Source organism: Metopolophium dirhodum, chromosome 3 (genome assembly GCF_019925205.1).
Source record: "Metopolophium dirhodum isolate CAU chromosome 3, ASM1992520v1, whole genome shotgun sequence".
NCBI lineage: Eukaryota > Metazoa > Arthropoda > Insecta > Hemiptera > Aphididae > Metopolophium > Metopolophium dirhodum.
The window spans coordinates 40,122,468-40,132,997 of record NC_083562.1 but is presented as its reverse complement, the minus strand read 5'-3'; the positions used below and the strand labels follow the sequence as shown (position 1 = coordinate 40,132,997).

The 10,530-nt window shown below is 27.6% G+C and overlaps 2 protein-coding genes across 3 annotated transcripts in view; one reads left to right on the top strand and one right to left on the bottom strand.

Annotated features, from left to right (window-relative positions):
• The first annotated feature begins 219 nt into the window (after positions 1-219).
• Positions 220-10,530, top strand: part of LOC132941764 (14 kDa phosphohistidine phosphatase) — a 174,262-nt gene continuing 163,951 nt past the window's right edge. Inside the window, exons 1-2 of one of the 2 annotated variants that reach the window (XM_061009919.1) lie at positions 220-392; positions 1,375-1,540. In XM_061009919.1, the coding sequence (XP_060865902.1) occupies positions 345-392; positions 1,375-1,540 (214 nt within the window). In that variant the 5' untranslated portion in view covers positions 220-344. The remainder of the gene's footprint in view (positions 393-1,374; positions 1,541-10,530) is intronic. The other variant, XM_061009920.1, reaches the window with a different exon arrangement.
• LOC132941114 (arrestin homolog) overlaps positions 2,176-10,530 on the bottom strand; it is a 108,242-nt gene continuing 99,887 nt past the window's right edge. Inside the window, exons 6-9 of the mRNA XM_061009016.1 lie at positions 9,707-9,854; positions 7,646-7,935; positions 6,442-6,820; positions 2,176-5,978 (exon numbers count right to left, since the gene is read on the bottom strand). Coding sequence (XP_060864999.1) covers positions 5,872-5,978; positions 6,442-6,820; positions 7,646-7,935; positions 9,707-9,854 — 924 coding nt within the window. The 3' untranslated portion in view covers positions 2,176-5,871. The remainder of the gene's footprint in view (positions 5,979-6,441; positions 6,821-7,645; positions 7,936-9,706; positions 9,855-10,530) is intronic.

Genomic DNA, 10,530 nt, shown 5'->3' with positions numbered 1-10,530 from the left:
ATGGCAATGTGTATTATGTTAAGCATAATATTATGAAGTACATTGTGCATAATAATTGTTATATACTACGTAATAACCTACGCTAAAAAAAAAATAGTAATTGTATAATATGAGTACACTGTGCCCCATGGTATTATCAAACATTCATTCCTGATAACTGTTATCAAATTTCAATTTTACCGGTTACTGGTTAGTATAATGTGATATTGGCGGTTGCAGGTTACTGACTACTCGTATACTCGACGTGTGTTGATGTTATTGTTAGTATTTACCATTTACTTATTTAGTACCTACTCAGTAATTGTGTCCTTCGTTAAACCGTTGTTTGTTGAGTTCAAAAGTTGATGATTTTTAAAAGATTAACAACATTTTCAAGACCACGTTTTGTTAAGGTAAATTCTTATTTTATAATTTCTCTTGAATCTGTGGCCGTCATTTTAATTTTTCTTAGGGTGGTGAAAAATGTTTATTGCTCTAATGTCCATTTGTATAAAATAATAGATTATAGATATATTACAAAGTAACTTGTACCGCTCATAAAATTTATAACATGAAAAATAACTTTAAAAAACGCTAAGATACAAAACAAATGTTATAATTCACATGATACCTTTAACCTTACCTAGTAGTCTTTGTTCAGTTAGGTAGTTAAAAAAAAAAAATAAAAATTCAATTAATTTTACGAACAGGTAATAATTTAACTAATTTTAAACAGCAATGTTTTGTTAAAAAGAATTAAGTACTATTTATTTTAGTGACAATGTAAGGTAGAATATAAATTTTTTGTTTTCACCTTAAGCCTTATAATAGGTGCATAATAGGTAGGTACCTACTTACATTTTTTGAAATACCTATATGCATTTATCCATAAAATAAATTAAAAATGCAATACTCTATGAGCTATCTGCTGAGCAAGTTTTATTATTAAAATGAAAAGAAAAATAGATTTATAAAGAATAAATAAATAATATAAGTAATATCATTGATTATAAATACTAATATTTATAATCAATGGTAATACAGTGAGTACCGCTTAATGTGATCACATCAGGCCATTTTGATTCTATTAATCAGTTGATGATTCCATAAAGCATATTTTTTTCAATATAAAATTTGGTTTGGGATTTTCATTTTCAATACCAATAAACGGTCGATTCTATAAACCAGTGATCATATTAAGCCGAGCATTAAGCGGAACTCACTGTAAATTCTACGTACATACTGAAAACTTCAGTCAAATATAATTTGTTATATTGATATTGAATAGTAGTGGTTTTGATTGATAATTGATAAATTATTTAAGCGTTTTATGTGTGCATTTATACCTACATATTTAATGAAAATGTTTTATCTAAGTAATTGAACATTTTTCAGTTAATCATTCGCACAATGTCTTCTTCAGCATTAGAGAAAATTCCAGACGTAGATATTGATGACAAAGGCCGTTATAAATACATTTTGATTAAGGTTACAGATCAAAATGATTCTTCTAACCTATCAAAATATGTTGTACGGGGTGGTCAAAGATTTGACTTCCATGGTAAGCATTAATTTTTTTAACTAAATTAAGTTGAAATAAATATGGTAACATATTCTATTTAAAATAAGTTTAAATAAACTGCGCTTCTTCGGAATGGTATGGCCGCTGTATCCAGGCTGTGATTGGTTTTAGTAGTCGGCAGCCAACAATATTGCTTATGCACGATCTGTTTCCGTCGGGATTTTTTTACAAACTTATTTGGAATAGAGTATATTATATCAATCTTTGATTTATGTATAATGATTTTAATCTAACTAAATACTTGTTTATTAATATTTTATCATTATAGTAATTAAATGCAATATAATATATAAACAATTTAGTACAAAAACCATGTATATAAGCATAATCAATTAGACAATTTTACCAAATGCTGTTTTTAAATACTAGGTTTTAAGTACTAATATAATTTGATGATATAATATTTCAATCTAATGTTTTATTAAGAAATTTAAATGTTGTCAAATGTTGAGAATTTAAAACTATTAGAATACTAGTTTTATAATAAGACATAACTAATAATATTATAAGTAATAACAACTATTATCCAATGTAAAGTATGTAAGTATTCTAATATTATAGAAAAAAAAACTGTATTTTTTAGGTCTATTTACTAAAATTAATTGTATATTTGATTCAAGACAGTTAAAACATCAACTTTTAACTTTTTATAGTTCAGATATTATATTATTTATTTCTTGCTATATAGTTTCTTATGAAGAATTTATTTTAATATCGGGAAGTAGATAGTCATTGTTTAGTGATGTCTTAGTAGCTAAATAGGATTTGATACCGTGAATTCTGTTTTTGTCTAACACACGCACGTCATAGTATTTTAGACTGTTCTTTGCCAAACATACTAATTGATAAGAATTCTAAAAACAGATTTGAATTTGTTGTCAAGTCTACTTGAAATTGACTTTCCCTCATTTTTGATTTTTTGATTTTAACTTCTCCAAAAATTGAAATACGACAATTTTTAAATAGGTTCTCTTTTTTTTAGGAATTTGGGAGATAATATCAAAAATGTGGGAAAGTTGACTACTAGTAGACTTGACAACAAATTCAAAAACTATGTTTTGTTGAGGTTTTTAAAAATATTGATAGTTATCAAGACTGTAACAAATAATTAATTACAGTATAATTTTTATTTCTTCAATTCAGGGCCTTTCTTAGGTTTGATTTCTTAAGTCATAGAGTGAGATTTGGGTATGTCCAAATCCAAAGTCATTTACAAAATGCAAACCTCACATACCCAGTTTTTACAGTTGTTTTGGTTACATCAATATCTACTCAGGATCTTACAAAACCTATACATTTTAATAATTAATAATTAATCTAACAATTAGGAACATGATGTCTTGATTAAATGATTTAAAAGATATTGCAAAAGAAAGAACAAAATATTATTTTATAAGTGCGTGTAAAAATCTTTTATATTTAAACACAATTATATAATATATATAAACAAATTTAATGTATACATTTTAAAAGGTCTAGTCTCTTCAGTACATGTACCATTTGAACAATATTAAATAATTTTTAAATCAAAAGATTTTTTAGTTTTGTTATTATCTTATTAAATGTTGTGATTAATATAACTAATTATTTGTTTGTTGGAAAAACAAGAAATGTGTTTAAGATAATTCATTAAGTTTGCTGTAAAGAATTTTATGATAAAAATAATTTTTTTTATAAGAAATATCAATGTAGTACAAACCTTATAGTTTTTCACTATAATAATTTATACCTACTCACTATTTTTTAAATATTTAATCGCAACATGTGAGACTTGACCTTTTGATTATGCCATTAAAAATAAACACTTAGTACTTACATAGCATTTATAAAATATTCTGATATGTACATTGGCTTAAAAAGTTAAATTGATACATTTTAAAAAACTTGATGATTATATAAAACTATCGTAAAATGTATTTAGGTATTTGTAAACTTATGTATAAGTTAACCTAAAATACTTTCATAGTAACAATTTAGTTGTTTAGACATTTTAACACAACATTTATTAACTTTTAAACCTGACAATCTTAGGCTTTACAATAATTACAACACATCTAATTTCAACAATGATTAAGCATCGCCAGTTCAATTTATTTACAGTTTGGTAACAATTTACCTAATAATTAATGTTGAAATCATTTTGAGGTTGTAAATCTAAATTTTAATTAAATTCTCATTTAATACCTTTAAGGTTATACTTGTATTAGTTATTATATCAATCATTTTACTGTTGAAATTATAATTCATTTTTATTGAATACTTACAGCTATAATTACAATCACTAAATAATTTGACAATAAAATGTTTCATATTAGCTACATTATAAACAATTTATGAAGAGAAATATATAATGTATTCCTCAAAATGTTAAATAATCATTTCCAGGTATACAAGATTAGCTCCCCTAATTAATGATCGCAGTAACAACATTTTCATAACAAAATATAAAATTAATTTGGCAAAAAAAAATTTAATTTTCCCCAAAATGTCTCCATACATATTCTAATCAACTAAATTCTTAGCCATGTATTAAACTTCACAAAATGTCACAATGCTTTATTTGATTGTATGAGTTCCTTAGCATAGTATTAACATAAACCTAGTAGATTATTTGTTTGAAAATATGTTTTGAAAGTTCTGAAGTCTGAAAATTTGTATTTAAAATAATTAAAAGTAATTAAAAGGCATAACTTAAATGTATCTCTAGGAGTTAAACTTAAATAATTATAAGCCGAGTATTTATTAACCTAATATTTAGGTATTTTAAAGTATATCTTGTTTTGATTAACTGTTCTTATACATGATGATTCCAAAGCATTCTCACCCCTTTGTTTCTTTCAACGTCATAAGTAGTACAAAAAAATGTAAAGAATTTGAAAATAAATATGGTCTTTATTTAAAAATTATCAAACTCAGATTTTGAATAACTGCATTATTGAAGAAAAAAAGGGAATGAGTTGCTTGGTGAATCACCCGATACATTGTGATTTATGTATGTGGTATATTTATAGTTAGATTAAAATAATATTAATATAATGTTGTTTAGTAGTACTTAAACTAATTGACAGATGGAGAATGGAATTTTTAATTTCCTAATTGCAATTATGGCTTTAAATAAATAAAATGGCTTTTAGTTAAATTGTTGATAATTTTTTATAAAATTAGTACTGTGGTAAAAATAGATCAAAAATATTATCCAGCCAAATTAATATAATATAGTATTTTTTATGAATTATATTATTAACAATTGTGTTTAAAGTTTTTACTTTGATACATGATACTTTCATGGTTAACATGTTTTTATAATTTCTGTTAAATGATCTTATATTAAAGCATATACAATTTTTCTGGTATTGAGAGACATTACAGATAAATATATATTTATTTAAACAATTTTCTAAATTTTAATTTTCTGAATTCTTAATTTATATAAATTGGTGGTAATTATTGTTGTGTTAATATCTCATATTATCTGTACCTATTTAAATTTTTTTGTAGAAAAATGGTATAATATAGTCAATGACATTTTTCTTATTATATTATGTTATTATTCAATAATCAACTCATAACTTCTTATAGAATGAACTTTTTTTATGAACACAAGTAATGTATTTGATTTAATTTGCAAACAAAACATCAATCTACATAAGTGAAACTCAATTAATGTATACAATCAAACTGAAATTATTATAAGCTTAAAAGTGTATTTAGTGTTTTCCATTTTGAATTGGTTATTTTAGGCTGTGCTTATTTGTATATGTTGAACACAACTTTTTAATAGAAGCATTAAGTAGATTATTGAGCTCCATTGGATTTTAGAATACGACTTTTCTAGAATAATACTGTACAGTTTTAAATCGTAAAAATGCTCTACCCTGCAAGAAATCAGCCTGGTTGTGGTAAAATTTTCTTTAGTTTTAAGAGATTTTATTATTCAAATTAACAACCTCAGACATTATAATGAAGAAAACATAATATCCTAAAAACTGTAAATTATTTTGGGCTAATATTGAATTTGATAAGTTTTATATTATTTGCTAATTACATTTTTAACTATTATACAATCATAGTTTTTGATTAATCGAATAGAGGTACCTATTACCTATATACAATCTATTTTATTTAGTATAAAAAATAACAATAAAACTTTTTTTTAGTTGGTCCCCCTAACACTATCTGTTGTTGAAACAACATAAAATTCTTTTAAATTTAAAACGGTTGTCTTCATGATGATCTTCGGCATTTTGATCGGCCGTGGTTGTTGTTGGTGTCGAACGAATATCTCGATTATCGGCCGATTCGATTAATCCTCAGAGTGCTAAGTTATTGGTACACTGTTCCTCTGATGTCATGGCTGCTTCTTTACTGTCCACCATTAGACAGGGTCCCAACGACGTACACGAAGCATCCTTGCATTCTATGTCACATATACATAAAAATTGTAGGTATATTAATAAATATTACGGGAAACAAACAAACATGGCCGTATCTTTGTGAGATGGGGGGGGGGAGGGGTCCACGGTGTCCTAAAACAACAAATTTCTGGTGATAATATAGCACCTTGTTTTTGTACATCGCGGTTAAACAAATGTGAAAATTTATAATATTATGTAATGACTAATGAGTAACAGTGGCGCAACTAAGATTTATTTTCGGGAAGGGGTGATGGGCAACCTTCCTCTTGTTGCGACAATGCATTGACTATAGGCTAAAATTATAACCTTTAACATAAATTGTTGAACCTTCCCGTGAAAAAAAATTCTAGATATGATTTAGCCATATAATTTATAAATATTTAATTATTCAACATTATCGATTATAAAGTGAAGTACCTGTATAGGTACAGGTACCTACTTGTGACTTGTCTAAAAATAGTTTACCTGCTGGATAAGTGTTTGAAGGCGTGTGCATCAAAGTAAATGGTAATTTGAGTGACATCTGACCGCCCATGGCGCCTATTAAAAGCTTGACTTTTACGTAATATGTGACATAAATTGCGAACACGTTTCTGTCTTCTGGCGACACGCATACCACAGTGCTGGACAACGTGCCGTCTGACTTGTTCACGGCAGACCCCAGTGAGTCCTCTAGTGCGATCCAGTTTTTGGTTCTCGCCTTGATAGGGTGCAGCAGGTATTCCTTTTCGAGTGAACCACCATTGCCGGGTATTGGTACGTCGGCACATTCATCTGATGCCACTGTGTTCTTAAATTTACCGTTGCTGAACATGCATACGTCGACGTGCTGTACGATGAACACCTATAAATATATATAATTTCGTTAGTCTCATCGGGTCGGTGTTATTATAATAGCTGATAATAATAGAATTTTGTCGTATTTTTTTAGTAGTCCTGCAGTAAAATATTAAAATCAATTTTATTTGTCAAAAATCTGCAGAAAAATATAATTGCTGTCAGCTATACAGTGGGTTTATTCATTAAATTACGTTATAATAACAACACTGTATTTTTATTTCTTACTCAATCAGATCAAGACTTATGTTTTCTAGTTTTACTTTATTTACCCTTACAGTGTCCGAATTTTATTGAAATTCTCAATTTCCAGATTTTTGATTAATTTAAAACATACAATTATTTTTAAATTTTAACAAGGAAGTTACTATTATAGTAAGTTGTTTTTTTTTTAATTTGAATTATTTCTTATTAACGTTAACCTAGCATTATTTTATTTATCTAGATAGGGTAGAGCAATGTAACCGTGAAAATGTACTTCAATGATATTTTGCCACTAGTTAAAATCCCTGGTGAATTTTTATTCCCGGGCAAAATGTTGCTAGATAATATTGACTCATAGTAAAATTTTGCTAGGGATATATTGTATCGGTGGGAACTTGGAGAATTTCACGTAGGATTTGATCACAGCCACACCGGAACACGATTGCAAATTATTTACTTAGGTGTATTGTTGTTTAAATTTCAGAAATATTTGAGTTGAATCAGTAATTGGTTATAAGAAAATAAAATGCATATGAGTGGCACTTATACCTATATACCCCCCCCCCATATTATGTTTTACCGAGAGTATAGAGGAATTTGTTCTACTTGTTTAACTTAAAGCTTTTACCTTTATTCGTCTGACAGCTTTTTTACTTGTGTTCTTCACACTGATGTTAACGTGAATTGGATCACCGTGTGTATAAATAGCTTTGTCTAGGTTTGCCTCTAAGGTAACTTTACCATCGCTAAGTAAAAATGGTTTCTCTGAAGTAGCTTGTGGTCCTCTTTGACGCCATCCTTTTGGCTGCTCTGATCTGGGTGTTGGTGTGGGCGGTGGTGGCGCTGAAGCCATTTGCACTACTTTGATACCCATTTTTACAATATTTTTTCTCTGTAGCTTCTCGTCTGCCCTTTCGGCTACAGTTTTATACATACAATAACATTGTTAATTTTTGTGCAGTACATTTAAGTAAATATTAGAGGTATTTTGACATATAAGGGCTTTATATAATATCAAAAACACGAGTATTAAATTAAGGAAACTTATATACATGTCATATTATATGCTAAAGGTATAATATAATTTGTATTTTATGTTTAATTAATATTACATTGATAACTCGTTTGTTTGTGCGCTAAGGGATATAAAACAATCCTACAGCAGCATAGTGAATAATACTTGTTTTTAGTTTTTACAGAACAAACATTTTTCATTTTGATAATATTTAAGTCTTGTCCATAAAATGATATCATTTCCCACGGTATTTGTTAAACTTATAATTAATTGAACTAGAAACCGTTTGTGATATAACATCTGTAGCGCTTGATCTAATTTGAATACAATTGCATATAAGCCTCCTTTGAGATTTGAAATTATAACGGAATGATGTGCCATTGCATACGCGATAATATTATAATAGGGGGACGGAGTGGCTGAGCGGTGCAAGGCGTCGGTTGCGACGCAGCCGACGCCGGCTCGATTCCTTGGCCATGGACGGCATTTTTCTTCGGGCAAGTCACGGTGTCCGGGGAACAAGTGCCGTAATCCCCCACCCGGGCATGGCAGATACCTACGGGTGCCCAATCAAAAATTCTGCCAAAACCCAACACACACGTGTTCCTCCCCCTTACCGACATAAACAACGTACAAAACCAATACAGCTATAATGACCATAGATGCCGGGCTTAGGATCAAAAAAAAAATATTATAATACATGGATATCAATACATTTATATCCTCGACTCTCGTATATATCCATGTACATTGTACATTGTACTTACTACTTATATATTATTAAATATATGTGTTTTTGTAACCATTTGATATTATAATGATAAAATTCAGTAAACATGACATTCAGTCATCACTTTAATTGTTTGAGCGAAAACATTTAAGAAACTTAAAATGTATTATACATTTAAATAAAATACATTTAGGTTAGGTTATATTATTTTGTCAAGGAAATTAACGTAGTTAATGCAATAAAATCTTTTACTGTTGTTATAAGTTTATAACAATTTTTGTTCGGTTGACTGTTAAAGTAATTTAATAATAAGGTTGAAATGTGTGATAATATTTTGTTTATTGACTTTGTTAAGGCACCCGGTGACGATGCCATTTTGTCCTCAAAAATACACTCTGCGGGAATAATAATGCCGCCTTGTAGAATCAACCAAATTTAATATTTTTCTTTTTAATTGCTTGAGGGAAATATTTTAAAGCCCGCATCGATCTCTGTTTTTCAATATTTTATTCTCAAACTTAATAATATGTCTAAAAAAATACAAGATAAAAAGCATTTTTTTTACACATTTTTTAATACAATTATTTGAAATAAAATACAAAATCAGAGATCGATGCGGGCTATAGGAAGTCTTCTTCTTTCAGATAAAAAAATAGCCATCAAAATCCGACAATTCTACAAAACTTGAGAGTTATTACCGTAAAGTCATTTAATTTTCAAATTTTATAGAATTGTGGAAAATTTGAAAAACTGGCACCGAGACCATTAAAATATTTATTGACCCAAATAAAACATACAAAATCTTTTGTATTATATACAAGTTAATGATCTGCTTATAATAAATTCTCTGTACACATATAACTCAATGTATACAAAATAATACTAATTAGTTATATTTATTAAATTAATAATAATAATAATATTATATAGTTTTTTGTCCATACCTATATATACTCGTATATCGTAACTAGTTCCTATTGGAGCGCCGTTGTATTCTTTGGCAGGAACTAATTGAACGCTAGGTGGAGCTAAATGAGTTATTTCCATTGAAAACGCATGAGCATTGCCTCCCAGTCTTTGTATTAACATTTCCTTAGAAAATAAAACAAAAAGTTGAATTTTAAGAGAGCTTTTATGTATTAGAATATACACGTTTTTTGTTAGATGTTTTTAATTAGCTTAATTAAAAGCAAGATAACGGTATGAAATATATACTATTTATTATGTACCTACATCGATATAATGAGATTTGTATGCACCATATTTCTATTTTAGGTACATATTTTTAGTTAATAACTTTTATCAACTTTAATACAATTAAAACATTAAATAACGTTACAATAATAGTGACTGTTCCATGTATTTTTTTTATGATTCACTTATTGTTGAATTTTTAGTTTTTAATTTTAGCTTTCAATTAAAGTAGCTATCAACAGTTAAAAATATTTATACATTAACAATAACATAAACAAGTAGAAAAGACAGAAGACAAAGAAAAAACATAAGTTAATATAAAATAAAAAACATATAACTAGTGAAGTTGTTATAAATAAAATGATGCCTAAAATACAATTAAATAATTTAATACGTTATAGTCAAATTAAGAATACAGCATTCTTAAAAAACTTCAACACATTAATAATAATGAATCTTGGAAAAAAAATTAAAAATAATTTGTAATGTAAAAATTTAAGTAATTCTAACCGGGGACTATGAGTAATGTGCAATTAGCGAGAATGTGAGTTAAGTGGCAGATAATTTCCTCGAC